General features: G+C 41.3%; 2 protein-coding genes across 2 annotated transcripts; both read left to right on the top strand.

Annotated features, from left to right (window-relative positions):
- The first annotated feature begins 442 nt into the window (after positions 1-442).
- On the top strand, positions 443-1614 carry LOC122897267 (melanoma-associated antigen B16-like). The gene has a single exon (XM_044235454.1). It carries the CDS (start codon positions 508-510, stop codon positions 1540-1542), a length of 1035 nt encoding a protein of 344 aa, XP_044091389.1. The 5' UTR covers positions 443-507; the 3' UTR covers positions 1543-1614.
- A 17213-nt stretch (positions 1615-18827) lies between these two features.
- Positions 18828-20096, top strand: MAGEB16 (MAGE family member B16). Its single transcript, XM_044235453.1, has one exon. It carries the CDS (start codon positions 18893-18895, stop codon positions 19925-19927), a length of 1035 nt encoding a protein of 344 aa, XP_044091388.1. The 5' UTR covers positions 18828-18892; the 3' UTR covers positions 19928-20096.
- The last annotated feature ends 4107 nt before the right edge of the window (positions 20097-24203 follow it).

Raw genomic sequence — 24203 nt, 5'->3', positions numbered from 1 at the left:
AGCCTTGGGATGTCCCAGGTAGGCCTTCTGGAAAAGGTACCTGCATCAGTTGTCTCAGGAGATGTGACTTTGGTCTTCGGGGGGCCATCCCATATTAGGATAGGGGAGGTACACCAGGTCCTATCAAAAGCCAAGGCAGCGCACCTGAGGGAGGAATGATGGGACCACCTCCTCAGAACAGAAATGGCTGTCTAGAGCCCGACCACCCTCTGCTTTCTGTGGTCTCTGAGAACTCTCAGCCTGGGTTTGCTGGCTGCGTCCTCAGGAGCATTCAGACTCCTTCCTTCATTGTTCTTCAGGGGCATAGCGACCAAACGGTTGGGAGACCTGTGAGGCCCTAGAAGAGTGTTCCCAGGAGAAGTCCACTGGAGGCAGTTTTATCAGAGCCACCCCAGTGGGGTTGAGTAGCCAAGGCCACTCACGTCTCCTTCTTCCTCTTAGGCCGTGATTCCCCGTTGCCCACTCTCCTCTCCTCACTCCTGTCTATTGCTACTCATAAAGGTCAGCATGCCTCAGCACCAAAAGAATCCACAATGCTTATATGATCAGTGCTTTCAGACCTGCAGTGAGATCCAAGATATGGAGGTTGACCAGGTCTCTAAGACTCTGCAAGAGACCCATCTCTCCTCTTATCCTCTGATACCTGGCAGTTCCAAGGAGGCTCCTGATGCTGGTAAACCCAGTACCCCTGAGAGTCATCAGAGTTTCTGCTCATCTTCCATCGCCATGACAACCACCTCATCAGGTGAATTGAATGAGGGCGCCAGTGGCCAAGAAGAAGAGGTTGGCACCTCATGGGCTGGGCCCACCCCCGAGAATGTGCCCATACGTGCTCTAGATGAGAAAGTGATTTCATTGGTCAATTTCATGCTCTTCAAGTATCACATGAAAGAGCCCGTGACAGAGGCAGATATGAAGGTCGTCATCAAAGAGTATGAAGACCACTTCACCGAGATCTTCCTGAGAGCCTGTGAGCACATGGAGATGGTCTTTGGCCTTGATGTGAAGAGAGTGGATCCCACCAACCACTGCTATGGCCTCTTCATCAAATTGGGCCTCACCTATGATGGGGTGCTGGATGGTGAAGAGGGCATGCCGAAGACCGGCATCCTGATCTTTATCCTGGGTGTGATCTTCATGAAGGGCAACAGTGCCACCGAAGAGGAAGTCTGGGAAGTTCTGAATTTGACGGGGATATATGCCGGGCAGAAGCACGCCATCTTTGGGGAGCCCAGGGAGCTCATCACCAAAGATTTCGTGAAGGAAAAGTACCTGGAGTACCGGCAGGTGGCCGACAGTGATCCGGCACAGTTTGAATTCCTGTGGGGCCCGAGAGCCCACGCTGAAACCACCAAGATGAAAGTCCTGGAGTTTCTGGCCAAGGTTCATGGGACTGACCCGAGCTCTTTCCCGTCTCCGTATGAGGAGGCTTTGCAAGATGAAGAAGAGAGAGCCCGAGCCAGAATTTCGGCCTGGTCCACTTCTACTTCTGGGGCCACTGGGCCTTCTAGGGCCAAGTCCCGTCATTTCTCTTGCTCCTAGAGAAAAACCCGAGGCAGGTTTTTCACTTTGTGTTTGATAAAGGGCAGTTAGTCTTCATAGAACTTAGGTCTGTTTGGGGGCTGAAAGGAATACGGTAGATATGCCTATGTGTTCCTACATTATTGTGTAACTTGAAAATTTATTCTTTTTTAACATAATGTATTTGTTCAAATATTGTGTCTTTAATGTAGATTTAATTTAATTTAGATTTAATTAGCTTAAAATCTACAAGTTTGTGGATGACATTGGTCACACATTTAGTGTTACAATGAATTTTATTTTATTTTTTAAAAGAAGTATTAATTTGAGAGAGAGAGAGAGAACTAGACAGACAGACAATGAGTCAGGCAAGGAGGAGCAGAGAGAGAGGGAGAGAGAAACCTTAGCAGAGTCTGTGCTCAGCCTGGAGCCTGATGCCAGGCTCGATATCACAACCCTGAAGTCACAACCTGAGTAGATAGCAAGAGTAGGATGCTCAACCAAGTGAGCCATCCTGGTGCCTCTGCTGTAATGAATTTTAATAGCAAGTTTTGTTTTGTAAAAGAAATTGTGTAGACATTTATCTTATTTTGTCATCTGGAATAAGAACATGGCATTGCTATAGGCTATTCCTTTAGAAATGTGAGCAAAATCTATATTCCGATAATTGCAGTCAGTAGAAAAATAGAGAAAAAAATCTAAAAGATATTCAGATGTTGGCATTCCTATACTTTTTATTTCTTGTTATGTAAAATTAAATTATATATGCATGGATTTGCTTAGCTTTTTTAAGAATGTATAAGAAACAGTGCTTAATAAATTAGAACTCATGTTCACTGGATCCTTTATTCCCCAAACTTTTATTGAATAGCTAGTCTTTGGAAAGCACTGCACTACTTCTGGGAATGCTAGTATAATGACTCAGTACCTGTCCATAGGATGTTAACATATATGAACCATCATCCCTTAAGGACAATGTGGGATCTTCAAATACCTAAGGAAAAGTAAAATGGAGGGGTGCATACGTATAGGTGGAAAGTCCAAATGAGACTTGTCAAAGTTTTAATGCAGTTACATATGGCAGTTTTGGGCTTCTGGAAACTTTCAGAACTGAACTTTCTTTCAGTGGAAGTTAATTTTACATGAAGCTAGGTGATAGGCCAGATGAACCTGAAATTATCATGAGCACAGACAGGTCCCTGAAATGGTGTGCCTCAGAGTTAAAACCCAAATGTCTGGAGTGGCAAACCGCTATTAGGTGTTACTTTTGGATCATGAGTAAGCCAGAGAGAAATTCTGATCTGGAATGTGAATGGAAGGACTTCTGCATTCTTGTCCTAGCGCAGTTGATCACAGTGCATGCACCAGGCGTTTTATGCACATCGTTTGTAAGGAATTTCTGGAAAATATAGATGATGCTCCATTGAGATTAAACACACAGAAGCCACTGAGCTGACATTGTGCCATGACCTAGCCAGTGCCCACTTCATTCAAAGCAAAATTAATTAAGCTGGCTTCATTGTAATTTGTCAATATTCTGAATCTCTACAAGGTGAAGCAGTGAGTGAGTGGAGGAGTTGTTCCTTCACACAAATTTTAGGAACTGTGAATTACATCCACCTGGAGGAGATATTCCTAAACCCAAATTAAATAACACAAAATTTGAGGGGAAATTTTTATAAAGTTTTACTTGCTGAGAAACATTTTTGTCTGATTGGCTATAGCATGTCCTATAGCACTTTATCTTTTCTCAGAAGACCTAGATTTAGAAAATACCTAATGCACATGCACGCACATGGGTGGGGGTGGCAGGATTTGATGTCTACATAATGACAGCAGTAACTCTTATTCACCGAAGTTCTGAGATATGCCAGGCAATGTGCCGTGTACTTTATATACTCCATACACTTTCCAAGAAACCTAGAAGGCATGACTTATCAAACCAAATTCACAAATTAATATCCTGAGGCTCAAAGAGCTTGTAACTGTATTGCATTTCACATGTTTAGTGTGGGAAAGAGATGACATTAGACCTCTTCTCTGAATTCATCTAGAATGTAGTCTGTTCTATTCTTCCCAGCTTGAGTCAGGCCTTCCATCTCCTCATTTATTATTCTTCTCACTACTCCTTTAATGCCTTTCACTATATAGAAAGAAGGTTATTGTAACAGGAACTGAAAGCAGGTTTAAAGAAGGAAAGTTAAAATAAGAAACACAATTGGGGGAATACCTGGGAGCTTAATTTATCCAAGGTTTTCTACCCTCTCCTCAAGATTCTTTGACTGATGATTGTCTCTGGGCTGGCATTTTTATTCAGCTCAGCTGTCTGCAATATGGTGACCTTCCCCTGGGTTTTCTCCAGTGTGTGCTCTTGTCCAGACTGGAACCTGACCTACCGGTCAGTTCTTTAACACCTCTTCTAAAAGCTGCACATTGCTTCCAGTGGAGCAAACGGGTCAAAAATCACCTACTCTGTCCTTGACTTAGAACATTTCGACTTCCTGGTGGTCCCATTTCTCACCATATTATCCCTGTCTATAAAAGGTAATTTTGACATTGAAATTTAAATCTGGCCACCCATTTAGGCATCTCTACCACATTCTTAAAATATTTTCCCAAAGAGGTGGTGAGTATAGTCATGTTTGTCATAGAATCTACTAGTTTGGGGATAGAATCCTGAAGTTGGAGAAGGGGTTTTGAGACCACCATAGTATTTGCAATATAATTTTAATGAGCTTTATTTTCACACTGACCAATAGAACTCTGAGTTTATCTATGTGGTAATAACCAAAGTCTCCCTCATAATTGATAGTTGAGAAGAGATTCAAAGATCACAAAAATTAGTGCAGAGTAAGCATCTACTGAGGATTATTTTCCTAAAATTCCTGGAACCCTTACAGGAGGTGAAACATTGTTTGACAGACATGCTATCTTTGGTTAAAATGAGAAAAAACCCACTGTCAAAAAAAGGCCCCCAAAATAAACAAACAAAATGTTCTCCTAGTGACTCTTATCTAGCCACTTGACTGAGGAGAAAATCTTGGTTTTCCCTTGGCCTAATGGCAGCTGTACAACTGTTCAAGGCATGCTCATACATCTTGAAGGGGACAGATACTCACCAGTTTTGACAGAGCATTAACAGGGAGAAGAGAATTCTCACCCTATTATGAGTTTAGAAGTTATTGCATCAGTACAAGAAGTGCAGTTCGACCAGTGAACTGGTGCAGAAAGGTACTACTGAATGAAGAAGGCAGAATATTTCTGCTGATATGTTATAGGATCTTTTGGAAAATTTGATGTGAGCCTGTGTTTGGAAGCAACTGACATCTAGCAGAATCTCAAAAGAGTTGGGGGAATTTCAAGGAAATTTGGCCTCTTTAAAACTCCCAAGAAATAAAGAGGGTGGCTGTCCTAAAAATTCTACTAGTCCTATCATATTGAGCACCTACTATGTAACAATTTATGGGGAGTTTGCAAGTGCTCATCTATATCTTCTTCTCCTTCCTAGGCTTATGGAGCCACTATAATACCCAGTGTACTTTTTTTTTTTTTTTTAAGATTTTTAAAAGTGTATTTATTTGACAGAAGGAGAGAGAGAGAGCACAAGCAGGGGGAGAAGCAGAGGAAGAGGGAAAAGCAGGTTCTCTGCTGAGCAGGGAGTCTGATGCCGAAGGCAGATGCTTAACCGACTGAGCTACCCAGGCACCCTACATAGTGCACTTATAGTGGAAAGGATCATGTAACTAACCTTTGCCATTGGTGAGCAGAGACCATATTTGTCATTTCCAGGCTAAAGCATTTGATATTAGTTTTCTACTTTCCATGTATTTTTCTTACCTTCATCAATAAATACAGAAAGCATGTGTTTGTGGGTGGACCTAGAAGAAGCAAGCAGCCTGGATCCTGTGTCACCTGTTAGCCCAGAATGTCTACCAATTCACATAGAGAAATAAACTTTTATTGTATTAAGCTGTTCTTATTTCGGATTTTGTATGTTCTGTCATTTAACAGTAACTTTCTGGCTAAAAGACAGCTACTTTTTCTGGTATTAGGCTTATTTCATTTTAATTACTAAGATAACTGTGTGTATATTTTTTAAAATTTAAATTCAATTAATTAACATATAGAGTATTATTGGTTTCAAAGGTAGAGTTTAGTGATTCATCAGTTGCATATAACACTCAGTGCCCATTACATCAAGTGGCCTCCTTAATGCTCAGCACCCAGTTACCCCATCCCCCTACCCACTCCCCTCCAGTAACCCTCAGTTTGTTTCCTATAGTTAAGAGTCCCTTATGGGGTTTACCTGGGTGGCTCAGTGGTTAAGCATCTGCCTTCAGCTCAGGTCATGATCCTGGGGTCCTGGGACTGAGTCCCACGTCAGGCTCCCTGCTCAGTTGAGAGCCTGCTTCTCTCCTCACCCCCTTATGCTCTTTCTCACTCTCTCTCTCACACAAATAAATAAATTCTTAAAAAAAAAAAAAGAGTCTCTTATGGTTTGTCTCCCTCTTTGATTTCATCTTATTTTATTTTTCTTTCCTTTCCCCTCTGGTCATCTGTTTTATTTCTTCAATTCAACATATGAGTGAAATGATATAATTGTCTTTTTCTGATTGACTTATTTCACTTAGCTTAGTTCCATCCATGTTGTTGCAAATGGTAAGAATTTTTTTTTTGATGGCTGAGTACAGTGCATATATTCTTGTTGCAAGAAATTCTACCCAAACTGAGAAATCATGTCCCCCTTTACAACTCAAAAATTCTGCCCCTTCCTCAAAGGTGAACATAATTAATATCTGGTATATATTATTTTAAAGCTGATTCTAGTTTTTCTCCTTATGTAGATTTAGTATAAAAATATGTTGTGCTATTTTTTATATACATGGGTTCACTAATTTTTTTAATTCCTTCACTGTTCCAATCCAATGTATAGTTTTATCTTAGACATTGTGGTTTTCACCTCTTAAGTTTCATTTTGGGTTTTTGTATCTTCTATGAATCTAACCAATTTATTCTTTCTTTGTGTTTCTTGAACATATGATATACAGTTACAATAGCTCTTTTGATGTCCTTGTCTACTCCTCATACCATCCGTATAATTTCCATGTCAGTTTTGACTGATTATTTTCTCCTAATTATTGGTTATATATTCCTGCTTCTTTGCATGGCTGGTAATATTTGATTGGATGCCCAGCATTATGAAATTGTGATTTTACCTTGTTCACACTTGTCCAGAACAAAAACAGATTTTTTTTTTAAAGTGTCAATATGTCAGTATTCTCAAGGTCTATTCTGTAATGTTACAAAGTTACTTAGAAACAAAATAATCAGGGTACCTGGGTGGCTCAGTCGTTAATTGCCTGCCTTTGGCTCAGATCATGCTCCCAGGGTCCTGGGATTGAGCCCCGAATCGGGCTCCCTGCTCAGTAGGAAGCCTGCTTCTCCCTCTACCACTCTCTGCTTGTGGTCCCTCTCTCACTGTCTCTCTCTGTCAAATTCTGGCTCGGGCTCTCTCTTCTTCATCTTGCAAAGCCTCCTCATACAGAGATGGGAAAGAGCTCGGGTCAGTCCCATGAACCTTGGCCAGAAGCTCCAGGACTTTCATCTTGGTGGTTTCAGTGTGGGCTCTCGGGCCCCACAGGAATTCAAACTGTGCCAGATCACTGGTCGAACTGCACTTCTTGTACTGATGCAATAACTTCTAAACTCATAATAGGGTGAGAATTCTCTTCTCCCTGTTAATAAATAAAAATCTTAAAAAAAGAAAGAAAGAAAGAGAAGAATCCTTTCATGTTTGTCTTCAAGTTTTGTTAGTTAGGAAAAGAGTGAGTTTCCTGTGGTTTACTTTGCCTCGCTGTGGTGCAGAACACTTCTGAGTACTGTCCCTGATGCCCCATGAATGATAACAGTTTATCAGTCTGCCAGGAAGTGCTCCCAGCCCTGTGTGGGCTGCACACTTCTTTGCTGGTGCACTTCTTTCCTTACCGGTACTGTCTTGCATCTACTTCAACTTCCTCCTTGTCCCCAGATTCTCAGCTTCATCTAGTCAACTCAGGGAGAACCACAGCTCCAAAATGGGACAATTACAAAGTCACATCTTTTGTTTTCCATCTCTAAATGACCACTGTCCCATATGGTCTGATGTCTCTATATTGAATATCATTGTCATATATTTTTTCCATTCTTTTAGTTGTTTTAGTTAATTGGGTAACTCTGGTGCTTCTTATTCCATCTTCACAGAAGTAGAAATTGTCTAAATCCTAAGTAAAATCTAAATTATTGTAGCATGCAACTATCTCAAAATAACAAATGAATATTTCAAATGCAAAATGAAAATTAAGAGTGGGTGACTGTGGCAAACACAAATATACACATATATAACTTTGTCCTTTTTGAGAATTTTATATAGATGGAATCATACACAGGTGAGATTAACCTCAAGATTGGCTTTCCTTCACTCAGCATTGTGACCATTGAAGTTGATCCAAGTTGTCACATGTATCATTTGTTCTACTTTATTGCAGTATAGTATTCCATTGCATGGATCACAGAGTTTTATCCATTCTTCACTGAAGGATATTTGGTTTGCTTCCAGTTTGGGGCTATTACAAATAAAGCTTCTTAAACATTCAGATTCAGGTTTGTTTTGTGCAAGATTAAGTTTTCATTTCTTTAGGAAAATACATAGTAGAGGCCTGTTCAAACATAAGTGCAAGTTAGCTACATTAAGAAGTTCCATATGGTTTTCCAGAAAGCCTGGACCATTTTGTGTACCCAAATCAATGTTTCAGATTCCTTTCACTCCATATCCTCACCAAGACTTGGTGCTTTTAATTTTTTTCTTTTCTTTTTAGCTATTCAACTAGTTATATACTAGCATCTCATAGTGGTTTAAATTTACATTTCCTAAAAGGAAAATCATGTTTAACATATATTCATCTGTTTTTCAGATATCCATACATTCTTTCTGGCAAAACATATGTTCAAGTCTTATGCTGATTTCCTAATTGAACACTGTTTATTGTTGTTGAATTTAGAGGGTTCTTTTTTATTTAGGAAACAAGCCCTTTTTGGGATATATAATTTGCAAATAATCCTTTCATCTGTATATTTTAATTTTGATTAAGCCTAATACAGAGATTGTATTTTATGGATCTAGAATCAGATGTAACAACTTTTAATAGTGAGGGGAGAGGCATGCCATGAAGTTATGGTGAGTGTAATTTACAACAGAAGACAGACGACAAGATAGATTGCAGGGAACATTTTAAAATTCTCTTCTCAGTTATTCCAAGTGTGCCTTAGTATAATGGATTTCTATTTCTTCATTATTGGAATTTGAGGTAGCACCTCAAACCATAACTGCCATTAAGTAGCAATGGAGTCATTTCACAAAAGCATAAAAATTTGTGTTGCTTGAGACAGTATGATTCCATAGGCTATAATAACCACCTGAAACTTTTTAATGGGTGAAAACTGGCCTTTTATAATTTTTTAATAGAACATAAAGAATAGACTAGAAGTAGAATAGAGATTATCAGAGAGAATCACACATAATAAGACTAGGTATTTTTTCATGAAATCAAGACAATACATATATACATACATATGTACAAAAAACTCTTGGTAGATAATATTAAATATGTTATATATATTTATTTTATATATAATCTTATTATGAATGATGGTAAAGAAAAAGTCACTAGACAAAATTCTAGAAAATGTGAAAATTTTAGGGCCTAACAAAATCTTGTCTATCATCTAGTAAGTACATCTTGAAGTACAGAAGATCCTCAAAAGACTAATTCTATAGAGTGAGTGGAAGAAATAGAACAGTGTGGGTTTTTTTTTTTTTTTCCATCAGTCCTCCCCCATTCTACAGCTGTTGCCTTAGGCTGCAGCTTTTTCATTGTGCCTGGGGCCCTGACCCATTCTGTGTAATGGTTGGACAAAAATCTCGGAGCATATAGGGAGGAAATATTATACAGAGAGCTGATATCCGGAGCCAGAATTTCAAATACAGGTATAGATCACCAAGAGAGAGATCTGAAAGGACCACATTCCCCAGAATATGGATAGTGAGGAACAAAATCTGCCCCTGCTGTCAGTCTAGAGAGGCTATAGGCAGCTATGGCTGGATGGTGTTGAGGTGAAATCTAGGATCTGGGGAATTTTCAGTCTACTATTGTAGCTGAGGAAGAGTTCCACTACTCCTTCTCTCCTCTTTTGAAAGGTATTCCCCAGACTTGCCTCTTATAGAGACACCTAGCACTCTCCAGAGCTCTCAGAGAGTCCCATCCACCATTACTACTGCTGCGACCATATCATGCACAAGAAATAGTCAAGGTGCCAACACAGCCATGGAAGGAAAAATTCAAGCACCACATAGACCCTGCCTGACTGTGAGTGCTTGTGCAGAGACCCTATAACTAAGAAAGTGGCTTTTTGTTGTCATTTCTGTTGCGCAAATATAAAATGAAAGAGCCCATCATGAAAGTACACATGCTGAAGAGTGTGAACAAAAAGGACATGACCACATTTATGAAATTAGGAGAACTTCTGAGCAGAAGGAGCTGTTTTTGGCCATAGACTTGAAGGAGGTTGACTGCACCAAGCACTTCTATGGCCTGGTCAGCAAAACTGACCTCATCATCGAATAGGAAGGTAGGTAATGACAAGGACATGCCCAAGGCCAGTTGCTTGATGGCTGTCCTGGTTATGGTCTTCAGGTAGGGCAACAGAGCCACAGAGGAGGAAATCTGGGAAGTGCTGAATCTGATGAGGATATATCTTGAGACCAGTCACTTTACGGTGACCCCATGAAGTTCATCAACATAGATATGATGACAGAAAATACCTGAGTTACTGGTGGGTTCTCAACAGTGATTCTGCATGTTGTAAATACATGTGGAGTTCAATACCCCATGCTGAAACTAACATGATGAAAATTCTAGAATTTTTCACCAGGGCCCATACTATAGTTCCCCTGGTATGAAAATTCTCTAAGAGATGAGGAACAGAAATCCAAGGCCAGAATTGTAGCCAGGGATGTCTCTAACATCATAGCCAGTGCACATATAGAGCCGAGTTAAACAGCTTCTGAGGCAGATTTTTCACTTTATGTTTGAAGATGACAGTTAATGTTCTCAGTAGTTGAGGTTCAGGATAGGGTGGGAGGGGAAAAGTGTTTATTGTCTTTGTATTCTTGATTATAAGTTGGAGCCCCTCCTTCCTTTCTTCCTTCCCCCCTTCCTCCATTCCTTCCTTCCTGTCTCCGTTCTTTTTTCATTATTTCTCAAAAGGTGTTTCCTTTAATAGAAGCTTTAAGCCCTTTTAGACTCTATGTTTAAGAATGATTTGGTTGCAGGGCGCCTGGGTGGCTCAGTGGGTTAAGCTGCTGCCTTCGGCTCAGGTCATGATCTCAGGGTCCTGGGATCGAGTCCCGCATCGGGCTCTCTGCTCAGCAGGGAGCCTGCTTCCCTCTCTCTGCCTGCCTTTCCGTCTACTTGTGATTTCTCTCTGTCAAATAAATAAATAAAATCTTTAAAAAAAAAAAAAAGAATGATTTGGTTGCACATTTTTTACTGCTTTGTATCAAATTTGAGTAGGAGTTTTGCTATTCTTTAAAACAATGTTTGCAGTCTAGAAAAAGACAATGTGGTATTGCAATACATGGGGGTTTTTGTTGTTGTTTTTTGGTTTTTGTGGTCTTTTTTTTTTTGTTTTCTTTTTGAAATTTGAAAGAACTCAGCAGTAAAATTGTTTGGTTCAAGAAACTGATATAAATTAATTAAGAGATGGTCAAGTCTTGGCTTTCCTAATACTTTTTACTGTGTATTTTTGTAAAATAAAAGATATCTACTTGTATTTGCTTACCTTATAAAGAATGTCAGAGAAATTAAATCTTCATAAATTAGATACCAACCTCAGTGACTCATTTATTTCTAAAACACTGAGCATTCTTTCTTTGAAAGACACTGTACTATCACTTAAGATGCTCATATTTTTGTGTCTTGAAGTTGGAAGTATGTGCGATTGCATGGTAAATGAGAGGGACAATTTTTAAAGAGGAGCAATGAAGCATGCATGAGTCCAGGTGAGCACAGTCATCTATAAATGTCCCAAGGCATGATATTTTTGCATTCAATAAGCTACATGTTGTTTAGTGAGACTGAAGTTTAAATTTATTTGTGGAGTGGGGAAATCAAAGGTGTTGAATTGGTCAATAAAGAATTGATCCCTCAGATTGTGTCTCAAAGTTGAGAAACTAAAGCCCAAAATGCAAATTGGGTCTTAGCATGTACTCTTGAATCCTGGATTAACTAGGGAGGAACTTTTGACTGACTGAAGTAGGGCAGGTGTTTTGGTTCCTTGTCTCAGTACATTTGATCACAGTTTGCAAAGTAATTGTTTTTTACATACTTAGTTGTAAACACATGCTACCTCTCATTATAAAGGAAGGATAACTCCAAAGAGGAAATAAGAACCCAACTTTGAAAAATTATTTGAAGGCATTAAAATGTACCAAGGAATTAACATTGCCCCACAGGATTTCACAACCCCCTGAGCTAGCAGCTGCGTTTCCCTTCCATTTTTCCTGTTATTTAAATGGAATGTCTATAGTTATTGTACTATACCTGTCCCACTATTATATATTGGGCAGGTTGGGGTCAGATAATTTGTTTCTGTTATTTTACAGGTCCATCAATAGAGAAGCATCCTGCCCCAGTTGATAAACTTAACTATGTATTCTCTAAGAACTTCATCTACAAATGAGTCTTATTTAGATGACAAGATTTAGTTTTTGAATTGCTGTTATAGTGGATTCAGATATTTGGGGATCTTGGGAAAGGTTGAATGTATTTTAGATGAGGAGGAAACTTGGATCTTTGGGTTCACAGCATAAATTGTGGTTGACAAAGTCTAAACTAGTCACCTAGACCCTGATCTTTTGGTGTTCATGCTTTGTTGCCATTTCTTTGTTACCATTTCATTTGTTTGGGCAGGGCTCATAACTTGATTTAATCAGTAGAAATGGCAAAATGGATGATACGTCACGCCCACAGTTATATTGCATTATATGTCAAAAAAGATTGAACATCTTTTGACTATAGACACTATATTTGATTTTGTTTTACAAAAAAGACTTTTTGTCATACTTCTGCTATTACTGAAGGAGAAATCTGATATGTTGAGAAATTTTTATGGGTGGACCACCTGGTTTAAAACTGCAGGCTACCATTAAGAAACATTAAAACCTATTTTGCAAGAGTTAGAAAAAAAATTAAGATCTTAGTTCTACAGACAAGAAGAAATGAATTCTGCCAACAAACTGAATGATCTGAGTAGATTTTTTTCTAGTCAAGACATTAGACTGTAACACAGCACAGTTAACACCTTAATTTCAACCAGGAGAGACCCTGAAGTAGAGAAGGAAGTTGAGCGAGCTATGCTGGGACTCCTGACACACAAAAACTATGAGTTAATAAATTTTCATGTATTTTTTTTAATATCTTATTTATTTATTTGACAGACAGAGATCACAAGTAGGCAGAAAGGCAGGCAGAGAGAGAGGGAGGAAGCAGGCTCCCTGCTGAGCAGAGAGCCCAATGAGAGGCTCCATCCCAGGACCCTGGCTGGGATCATGACCTGAGCCAAAAGCAGAGGCTTAACCCACTGAGCCACCCAGGCGCCCCTCATGTATTTTTTAATAGGTAAGTTTACATTAATTTGAAATGCAGTTGAAAATTGATGCATGGGGTGCCAGGGTGGCTCAGTTGATTAGGTGGCTGCCTTCGGCTTGGGTCATGATCCCAGGGTCCTGGGATTGAGTCCTGTGTCAGCCTCCCTACTCAGTGGGTGTCCTGCCTCTCCCTCTCCCTGTGCCTGCTGCTCCCTCTGCTTGTGTTCTTTCTCTCTGTCAAATAAATAAATAAAAATCTTTAAAAGAAAAAGAAAGAAAACTGATGCATGAAGAATAATCTACAATATTTACCCAGATATTAATAATTCCTTTTTCTTTCTTCATTCTTCTATCTCATGTTTCAAACCTAAAGTGGTTACTGTGTGACAAGCAGAAATAGGTTCAGTAATGTTTGAATAAGTAGTTGTTGCTGTCACGGGTGAGGGCAGCTGGAATGACATATATGGAGAAGATACGGATGTGTGTCTTGCTCTACGCTAGTATGTACCTGTGATTGCAGGATGAACAAGATGGTGCCCAACTTGTTCAAGTTTCCCCTCAGCTTATGATCCTGTGGGCCTATGTCTTGGAGTGCCCTTTGACATTTGAACACTGACTGTCAACCTAAAGTCTTTTTTTTTTTCTAAACCTAAAGTCTTTCAAACCAGGAGCCCAAATTACTATCTGGATGGTAGAAGGTCCTCATTTAGTCACCTCCAAGATACATCCTGCTAAAAGTGGTGATAATTTACTCTCTCGATGAAGAGGCCTTCCCTCTGGGTTACTAAGCTTTGCCTGCTCTCTGTGGAATTAGCTCAGGGTTCCTGATTCCTTCCCTCTTTCCCGTGAGACTCTCCTTAATCAAAGCAAGTAGAAAGACCTGTCCATTTCCCATAGAGACACCAAACCTGTTCAGGGGCCTCAGCAACAGGGTCTCTGCCAAACAGCAGAATCTGCAAGACGCTTTCACTTGGGCAAAAAAGTAGAGAGGCCAGTCCCCCAGTTTCCTAACTCCCAGAAGGAACACTCTTCTTGGTGGTACAATAGGTAGGATTCTATTCACATCACATCTGGACAAACTGGCATGGCAAGGCATCTGCTCACAACGTCCTGTTGGTGCTTAGTATGTATATAATCAACAAAATATTCCCTGATAATTGTTCTCTAGAATAGTGCAATCCAGATTATAATTACAGGAGGTACAGAGCAACACAAGTCAGTATGGGAAAGATGTAGTGGGAGGTGAGATGAAAAAAATCATTGGCTTAGGTAACATTCTCACAATCCAGCACAAAGTCCCAGTTCCTACTTTTTTAAGTAAAGACACAAAAAGGAAAACTGTGGAGCATGGAGGAACAGAGCTGCCATTTTTATACTCCCCTGCTCATAACATCTCAAGTCCCTCTGTTATTGACCTGATAGATGTCCCCAGACTTTTTCAGTCTTTCTCCTCCAGATTTATTGGTGACCTAATGACCATTGCAGCAGGCTCTCTAGTTAATAGGATATATGAAGGTTCTTTGTACTGTTTCATCTCTTGTATAAGATCTATGTGACAGGTAATTTTATAAGTATTATCAACAACAAAAGAAAGAAACTCAAAAAAGTGATATTAGCTAAATAAGACTGTACAAAATATGGGTGCAGGGGACATAGTATAAGAAAACACTAGAAATACATTAGAACAATACCTCAGGAAAAACAAATAACAAGGAAAAGATTTCTACCTATAGAAGCTTTTGAGGCAATAAATTCCAAAAAGAAATGAGAAAATGAGAGAATTATAATTCTACAGCCTTAAATAGAGGTGGGTAGTGGGGTGGATAATCATTATAATTATCAGAGTGCCAAGATTATCAAAAAGAAGACACGCGGACAGTATGTATCTAATTGAAATATAAAGCACCTCCGGAGTGGTCTTGCCAAAGAACAAAATATTGACCAAAAAATACTAATCCAATCAGGCTTCCGCTTATACCTACTAATGATTATTAAATTTTTATTTATTTTTAAAGATTTTATTTATTTATATGACAGACAGAGCTCACAAGTAGGCAGAGAGAGAGGAGGAAGCAGGCTCCTTGCGGAGCAGAGAGCCTGATATGGGGTTCGATCCTGGAACCCTGGGATCACGACCTCTGCCTAAGCAGAGGCTTAACCCACTGAGCCATCCAGGCGCCCCTAATGATTATTAGACTGAGTGTTAGGTAAACAGGGTTCATTACACTGTTTTCTGTACTATACTACATGTCTAAGAATTTCTATGAATAATGATTTTTTATAAATATACATTTATGTTTGAAAATCTAAGTTAAATGCTATTTTGTAAGCAAAGCATAAAATCCAAAGGACACCAATTTAAAAAAGAAAATTATACTCTATAGTTATGAACTGGAATTCTAGGCCAAAGTCACTTAGATCATATTAGGTTTGAAGGCCAATTGCATCTTATACTCAGGCAAAAACTAATCAACATCTTAAGTAAACTTTTCCAAATTACACAAAAAATTTTGAAATTACTCCCCATATCTAACCAAGCTAGCTCTTCTTGATACAAAAAAAACTATAGATGAAGAGACCTAAGAGAAGAATATTTAAGCCAAGCCCACTCCATTGTTCAAAACTGGACTACAAATCACACTTGGAGCAGTAAGAATAGCAAGGATAAGAATAGCAAGTAAGAATAGTAAGGATGAAAAATGTAAAAGACAGATAGTATTCATATTCCACTTATGATTTCTGCATATGCAATATTGAAAACCTAAAAAATCAGAGGCTTTTAAAAACATTCATTTCAGTGTCCTCTTGTAGGATGTAAATATTTTAGAACAGAATTTATGTAAGACACTAAGTCTGACTACTGAACAGCAGAAATAATGTGATTTTTCTCTGATAGCCCACCAGAGATCCCAGCCCCTGCCTGTTTTGCGTTCCAGCTTCATTTGACACTGAGGCTGGGACGTGACCCATTCCACACTCGGCAAGGGTTTCAGGAGGTAACGTCACCAAGACTTTGCCAAGCTACGGCATTTCCCAGAAAGCCTTAAGTGACAAGAAAGGAGTCAAAACGAGAACTCCCAGGAAGGAGGACAGAAGAGGCCAAAACCAGAGAATGACGGTGGGTCACACAGACATGGGCCAGTACCTAATTTGAGCCCTGCTGACCCAGGCAGGGCTCTCCAACTGAAGCTTCCGCTCGATTCCTCTTGAGGGTTCCAGGGGCAGGAGGACATTGGCTGAGAGGCATGACACGGGATCAAGGACGGGATTAATTCCAAGGCTACAAGAAGTCAGCAGGACTCTAACGATGGACCAGCAGCAACCACCAGCGTGAAAGAGCCTGACACGCACAGCCCTGCCCCTGCTGTTGGCCCGGAAGACCCCAGGCCGGTGTAACCGGATGTGACGCCCCTGATTTCCTCTTCAAGACCATCTGGCTGTGCGGCATTCCATCTGGGGCTGTACGGGATTCGATCTGAGGTGCGTGGAACCACATCAGCAGAGGGAGGATTCCCAGGGTCTGCTTGGAGTCAAGTAAGATTCCAAATGAGAGCTGAGGAGACCCCGTATCACAGAAATGAGGGGACACATTACCCGAGAGCCGCGGTCCAACTCCGGGTAACCCCAGCCCCGTCTATCAGGCTGGTCTACGACACACTTCCTGTTTGCGATCTGATCGAGGTGACAGCATTTCTGTTGCGGGGCTAAGAGTCCCTTGACCTCTTGGTAGTCCAGAAAAGGCCTCCCGAGTGAGTCCTGAGGGGCCCACCGACCCAGACAGTGGTGGACTCGATGAGCCTCGGCCAGTCTGTGAGTCCCGGGAGGGCTCGGGCAGGGGCGGCGGAAGTATTGCTGACTGACTTCAGCCTCCAGAGTCTGAGGGAGGTGAGAGCTTAGCCTGAGGCAGGCAAGAGGTTAGCCCGAGGCAGGCGGTGTCCTGTGGGAAAGGAAGGAGCCTCAGGCCCCACGGGGTCTCCAGTAGGAGTGCCGGCGAGGACCCCCGAGTGAGTGCTCATGTTTCCCCGGATCGCGGGTAGAGGTTGTGGCACAGCATTAAGCCCCTGTGGTCAGGTCTCCCCTGTCCGGCAGACGAGGTGTCGCCTCACTTCCCTTCTGGGTGTCTCGGACACGTGGGGCCTTGATTGGAAGGTGGAACCCCAGGTAATCGATGGCAGCGGGCTCATCACCTACCAGTATTGGACTAGCACTTGTCAGGATGGTGGGACCGACCAACTGATTGATGGCAGAGGGGCTGCACAGAGCCCCTCCCCTGTTGTCAGCCCTGAGAGGCCCAGGGAAGGGATGGCAGGCAGAGGGGACTTTTCCTTTCCTCCTCTGGGGCTCAGGAAGTTAAAGCATTTGTTCAGTCAGGAGGAGTCCTAGACCCTGGCAGTTGTCATTGAGTTACATCTGAAGGGCAAAGGTCCCGACAGTGATGGTCAGGAGTCTTCTAGTTCACTTCCTACGCTGGGCACCTAGGGGATTGGGACATAGTCAGATTCAGCAGTGGACAGGGTGACCAGGTGGTACTGGAGTCCATGTGGACATACAGAGTCAGAACTGAAAAGGATCCATCCCAAAACATAGGGTCATCAAAGAGACCCTGGATCTTTATCAGTCCAGAGAACTCTGCACAGAGAATACAGGAGAAGATCCCCCTTCTTTGGGGGGTTGGAGACAGGTGATATCCTTGGTGTATGTACCTATATCATAGGAGGTCATCAAGGAAAGGGATCCAGATCTTCTCACAGGTCACAGTAGGAACTTGACTCAGATTCCACAGGCAGATGTACCCACCCCAGAAAAGAGGGACCTTTACAGTTTCTACCTCCTTCTGTCAGTCCAGGAAACCCTTAAAAGAGGGGGAAAGGAACTGCCCTTCTTCACTTCATTCTCAGGTAACTCGTGAGGATAAGGCATTCTTAAATACAGAAGGGTTGACATCACATAAAGGGGTCAGACCTGAGATCCCACCAGTTGCCAAGTCAAGAACCCAGAGTGAATACTGAGGGTCCGCTGACACAAGGAAAGCGCAGATCATGAGTAATCCTGCCCTGAGCTGTTGTCAGCACTGAGAGGCTATGGGAGAGGCTGTCAGTAGACATGTGCCCTAATTACCCTCTAGGAATCAGAAAGTGGAGGCTTTGTTCTGAAGGGACAATGTTAGGTCAGCAAACGAAGGGATCTCAGGACCTGCCTGGATTCAAAGTAAGCCAACTAAGTGAGAAGTGGGGGGACCACCACCAGCAGTATAGATAGGGGGGCCATCCCATATTAGGATAGGGGAGGTACACCAGGTCCTATCAAAAGCCAAGGCAGCGCACCTGAGGGAGGAATGATGGGACCATCCTCCTCAGAACAGAAATGGCTGTCTAGAGCCCGACCACCCTCTGCTTTCTGCGGTCTCTGAGAACTCTCAGCCTGGGTTTGCTGGCTGCGTCCTCAGGAGCATTCAGACTCCTTCCTTCATTGTTCTTCAGGGGCATAGCGACCAAACGGTTGGGAGACCTGTGAGGCCCTAGAAGAGTGTTCCCAGGAGAAGTCCACTGGAGGCAGTTTTATCAGAGCCACCCCAGTGGGGTTGAGTAGCCAAGGCCACTCACGTCTCCTTCTTCCTCTTAGGCCGTGATTCCCCGTTGCCCACTCTCCTCTCCTCACTCCTGTCTATTGCTACTCATAAAGGTCAGCATGCCTCAGCACCAAAAGAATCCACAATGCTTATATGATCAGTGCTTTCAGACCTGCAGTGAGATCCAAGATATGGAGGTTGACCAGGTCTCTAAGACTCTGCAAGAGACCCATCTCTCCTCTTATCCTCTGATACCTGGCAGTTCCAAGGAGGCTCCTGATGCTGGTAAACCCAGTACCCCTGAGAGTCATCAGAGTTTCTGCTCATCTTCCATCGCCATGACAACCACCTCATCAGGTGAATTGAATGAGGGCGCCAGTGGCCAAGAAGAAGAGGTTGGCACCTCATGGGCTGGGCCCACCCCCGAGAATGTGCCCATACGTGCTCTAGATGAGAAAGTGATTTCATTGGTCAATTTCATGCTCTTCAAGTATCACATGAAAGAGCCCGTGACAGAGGCAGATATGAAGGTCGTCATCAAAGAGTATGAAGACCACTTCACCGAGATCTTCCTGAGAGCCTGTGAGCACATGGAGATGGTCTTTGGCCTTGATGTGAAGAGAGTGGATCCCACCAACCACTGCTATGGCCTCTTCATCAAATTGGGCCTCACCTATGATGGGGTGCTGGATGGTGAAGAGGGCATGCCGAAGACCGGCATCCTGATCTTTATCCTGGGTGTGATCTTCATGAAGGGCAACAGTGCCACCGAAGAGGAAGTCTGGGAAGTTCTGAATTTGACGGGGATATATGCCGGGCAGAAGCACGCCATCTTTGGGGAGCCCAGGGAGCTCATCACCAAAGATTTCGTGAAGGAAAAGTACCTGGAGTACCGGCAGGTGGCCGACAGTGATCCGGCACAGTTTGAATTCCTGTGGGGCCCGAGAGCCCACGCTGAAACCACCAAGATGAAAGTCCTGGAGTTTCTGGCCAAGGTTCATGGGACTGACCCGAGCTCTTTCCCGTCTCCGTATGAGGAGGCTTTGCAGGATGAAGAAGAGAGAGCCCGAGCCAGAATTTCGGCCTGGTCCACTTCTACTTCTGGGGCCACTGGGCCTTCTAGGGCCAAGTCCCGTCATTTCTCTTGCTCCTAGAGAAAAACCCGAGGCAGGTTTTTCACTTTGTGTTTGATAAAGGGCAGTTAGTCTTCATAGAACTTAGGTCTGTTTGGGGGCTGAAAGGAATATGGTAGATATGCCTATGTGTTCCTACATTATTGTGTAACTTGAAAATTTATTCTTTTTTAACATAATGTATTTGTTCAAATATTGTGTCTTTAATGTAGATTTAATTTAATTTAGATTTAATTAGCTTAAAATCTACAAGTTTGTGGATGACATTGGTCACACATTTAATGTTATAATGAGGTTTAATAGTAAGAGCTTTATTATTTTTTGAAACTAAATGTGAAACCTTCTTATTTTGTTATCTAGAATAACATAACATGGAATTGCTATAGGCATTTACTGGAAATGTGAGATTGATCAGCTTTAAGGTGGTTGGGTCACAAAATAGAGAACAAATTAAAGATTGCCAATCTATGGCCCTCTTTTACCTTTTACATTTTGTTTTATACAATTAAATTATATACAATTTAATATGCTTAATTTGTTTATGGATATATTAAACAAACATCAATAAATTAGACCCGATGCTCACTGTTTCTTTTATTCCCCGAACCTTCAACGAACATTTGCTTTTTGGAAATCACCATGTTTGTCTTTGAAATTATAGCATGAGCAATACCTACAACTGCACTTACAAATTTTGCTTATAGGATCAGCAATCCTATCATTACAGTGGGATGCCTTCTAATATCTTAGGGGCAAATACAAGATGGAGTTAGCAGGTTAGTGGGGGTATTCCATATGAGACTATCAAGTGTAAACGGCCAGGGGCAAGGGATTTTGGACATTTGGAAAGCTGGATTCCTGTAGGGAGAGTTAATTTTTAACTTAAATTTGGACTTAGGGCAAGCTGAGCCTGAGGGGGTGGTGATCAGAAATCGGACTTTCAGATTGTGTGTCTCCCAGTTGAGACTCAAAAACCTTGAATGGAAAACTATTCTTTGTAGTTAATTAGGGGGTATGGTTTAAAAAGGGAGAAATCTTTAGGGCAGGAATGGATGTTGTCCTGTGATGGTATCCTTGTGCCACAGAACATAATTCACAAACTAGTTTTTATACACATAGTCTTCAAAGACTTTTCAGAGATAACAGTGATATTTTATTGAGATGAGACACCTAGAAACCGTTGGTTGCCCTGGCCTAGGAGGGTAAGAAGCTACTCCATTTAAGGCATATTTTAAATAAGGTATTTTCAGTATAACTTGGCATAGTTTAAGAAATGCTTTTATTAAAAAAAAAAAAAAGAAATGCTTTTATTTTTAAGAGTGTGAAATAAATGAGAATAGGAGTGTTCTGAATAGAACAGAAGCTAGGGAGGCAAGGAATTGGTCCTTGTCACAAATTCTAGGAGTTCTGAATTGCATCCAGGTGAGGAAGAAATTCCCTATTCTTTTTTTAAAGATTTTATTTCCGTATTTATTTGAGGGGGGCCAGGGATGGAGCAGAGAGGGAGGGAGAAGAATGGGGAAAGAGTCCCAAGCTGAGTCTGTGTTGAGTGCAAAGCCTGACCCAGGGCTGGACCCCATGATCCTGAGATCATGTCCTGAGCCCAAAACAAGAGGAGATGCTCAACCAACTGAGCCACCCATGTGCCCCAGCTACAGTGTCTCAGTTTCTGTAAATTCTGGAGTCCTTCTAGGACTCCATTTACCTTTGGATAATAAGACTTCTAGGACTCTATGACCTTTGGGTAATAGATGATAGAGATAGAAAGATGATAGATAAGTGATGGATGGATAGATAAATAGATGATAGATGAAATAGATGGAATAGAAAGAATTTTGGTTTTCAGTGTGCATAATTTTATTTGTGCAGATGTCTGACGTTTTCAGTTAGGTGATAGATAGCAGAGAATTATGAGGTAAAGTTTTATCAATGCACCAAGAGTAAGAAAATTGTCAGTGTACTGTGATCATAGTACTTATTGAAAAGGATAAAGTGTAATGATGCTTTTGAAAAAGTGAAGTATGGCAAACACTTCCTGCAAAGATTTACAAGGTCCTTTTGAAAAATATATGTGACTCTATTGGAAAGCACTTGTTAAATAGTAAGATCTCATGAAGTTGGAGAATTGCCAAGAACATTTTGCCTCCTCAGAAACTCTACCAGGAAATGAGGAGAGTCATTGACCTAACAAATTCTAGAGATTGCTCTCTACCAGGCCCCTAGTATATAAGAGTTTATGGTGGAGACTACAAGTGTTCATCCACAATTTGTCTCCCACTCTTTCCTGGGTACATGGGAAGACTACACTGTCCAGTTTGCTTATAGTTAGAAAGGATCTTATGACCAGCCCTTGCTACTGAAATATGAACACAAAGGATGTTTCTCACAGGCCAAAGCATTTGAGAGCCAAGATGCCACCATAATGTCCTTCCTTCCATCCAGCAGCAAACATGGGGACCCTATGTTGAGTTGTGAAAGTACAGGATGGAGGCAGCTTAGGTCTCTGTGTTACATGGTAGCAAAGATTCCCTGCCAAGTCAATCAGATTTTATGTGTGCAAGAAATATACTTTTGTTAGGTTAAGCCATTCAGATTTCAGGTGTTGTCTCTTCCATTGGCTAGCATAAACTTTAATTCATACATAGCTATTAGTTTTGCTGTTAGGCTTATTTAAATATTTTAATGATAAAGCTGATAGTGCACATATTCTTGATGCAAAAATGTTAAAAATACAGACAAATCACAATCTCCACCTTTACAATAGTCCTTCATAATTCAGCCACAGTCTCAGAGACAGCCACAATTAATCTATATATTATTTAGAGCTAATTGTAGGCCTTCTCATACATAACTGTATTATAAAATTATCTTTCATTTTAAAATATAATGGGTCATGATACATGTGTTATTCTGCCGTAAGTCTCTCACCCTTAACATGAATGCAAGATCTTTCCATGACAACACATATAGATCTGCTTTACTTTTATAACTGCTCCCATAGCATGTATGAGTCATGATTACTTTAAACATGTCCTTTAAAAAAAAAAAAAGATTTTATTCATTTCTTTGAGAAAGAGACAGAGAGAACACAAACCAGGGGAAGGGCGAGGCAAAGGGAGAGGGACAACCAGACCCCCAATGAGCATGGAGCCTGGATGCAGGACTTGACCCAGAGACCTCAACCTCAAGACCACAACCTAACTGAAAATCAGATGCTTAACTGATTGAGCCACCCTGGTGCCCCTAACAATGGCCTTCCAACAGGCACATAGTTTGTTTCCTATTTCTTCTTATGACTTATAGAACTGAAATAATTTGAACATGACTTATTGGGCTGAAGTTTATTGGTCTGACAGAAGGTAAAAATTAGGTTAAAGTGAAAAGTATCTGGGCATTGTAAATTTTTATAAATATTGCCAAAATGTCATCCCCAAAATACTCTACCAATTCATAGTCTCACAAATTAATGCATGTTAATACCATAAACACTCACACATGTATTATTTTATAAATCAAAAGTACTTAATTTGAAAAGTAATGATTCAAAATGACCAGTTGACTAGGAATGTAGATAGACAAGACACTTACATTTAGTGACAGATGAATATCCAGAGAAAGAGCAATGTCCAAGGTCCATGAGAAAGACTACATGGAAATTCAAGTCCAGAGAACCCAGACCTGGTTGGTAGTCAAAGTTCTGAATTCAGAGTTCAGTGTAGGGAAGAAGGAATGAGAAAAAGAGATAGTGAGGAATCCGCATGGAGGGCCCAAGGCAATACACATAGATAGGCTTGGAAAATCTCTGAATCACCATTAATAGCTGGAAACTATATGGTTATCTAAGTGGGGGAACTTACTGGATGAAAGGACAGAAACATCCACCATTGTGTAGAAGTCCTGCATGTACTGTTAGGCCAAAGATAGCTGTCTTTCCTGCATCATCCAATAATGTTACTAGTGGATTCTGGGAAAGCTTCATGTCTTGACTACTCTGATGGCCCCCTGAACCTTTGCCTATGTATCAGGGCTGGGTTCTGTCTTGGGATCTGCTGGCAAGAGGCATTTCATCCTCTGTGCACAGTGCATCCTCTCTATTGAGGTCCGGGCTACATGAATCTTAGTGAGTAATGATAGGCAGCTGAGACAGACCAGAAACACCAAGGAGCAGTGGGAGGCAGAAGGCAAGAACAACAAGGAGGAGATTTAAAGGGGGTACCTTAGTACTAATTTCCACAGTTGCTCTTCAGATAAAAGGCTAGCTGTGGACAAGTCTCCTAAAATAATCTAGGTGGTGTCC

The sequence above is a fragment of the Neovison vison genome, chromosome X (genome assembly GCF_020171115.1).
Source record: "Neovison vison isolate M4711 chromosome X, ASM_NN_V1, whole genome shotgun sequence".
Classification (NCBI taxonomy): Eukaryota; Metazoa; Chordata; class Mammalia; order Carnivora; family Mustelidae; genus Neogale; species Neogale vison.
This window is presented reverse-complemented; position numbering and strand designations above follow the sequence as displayed.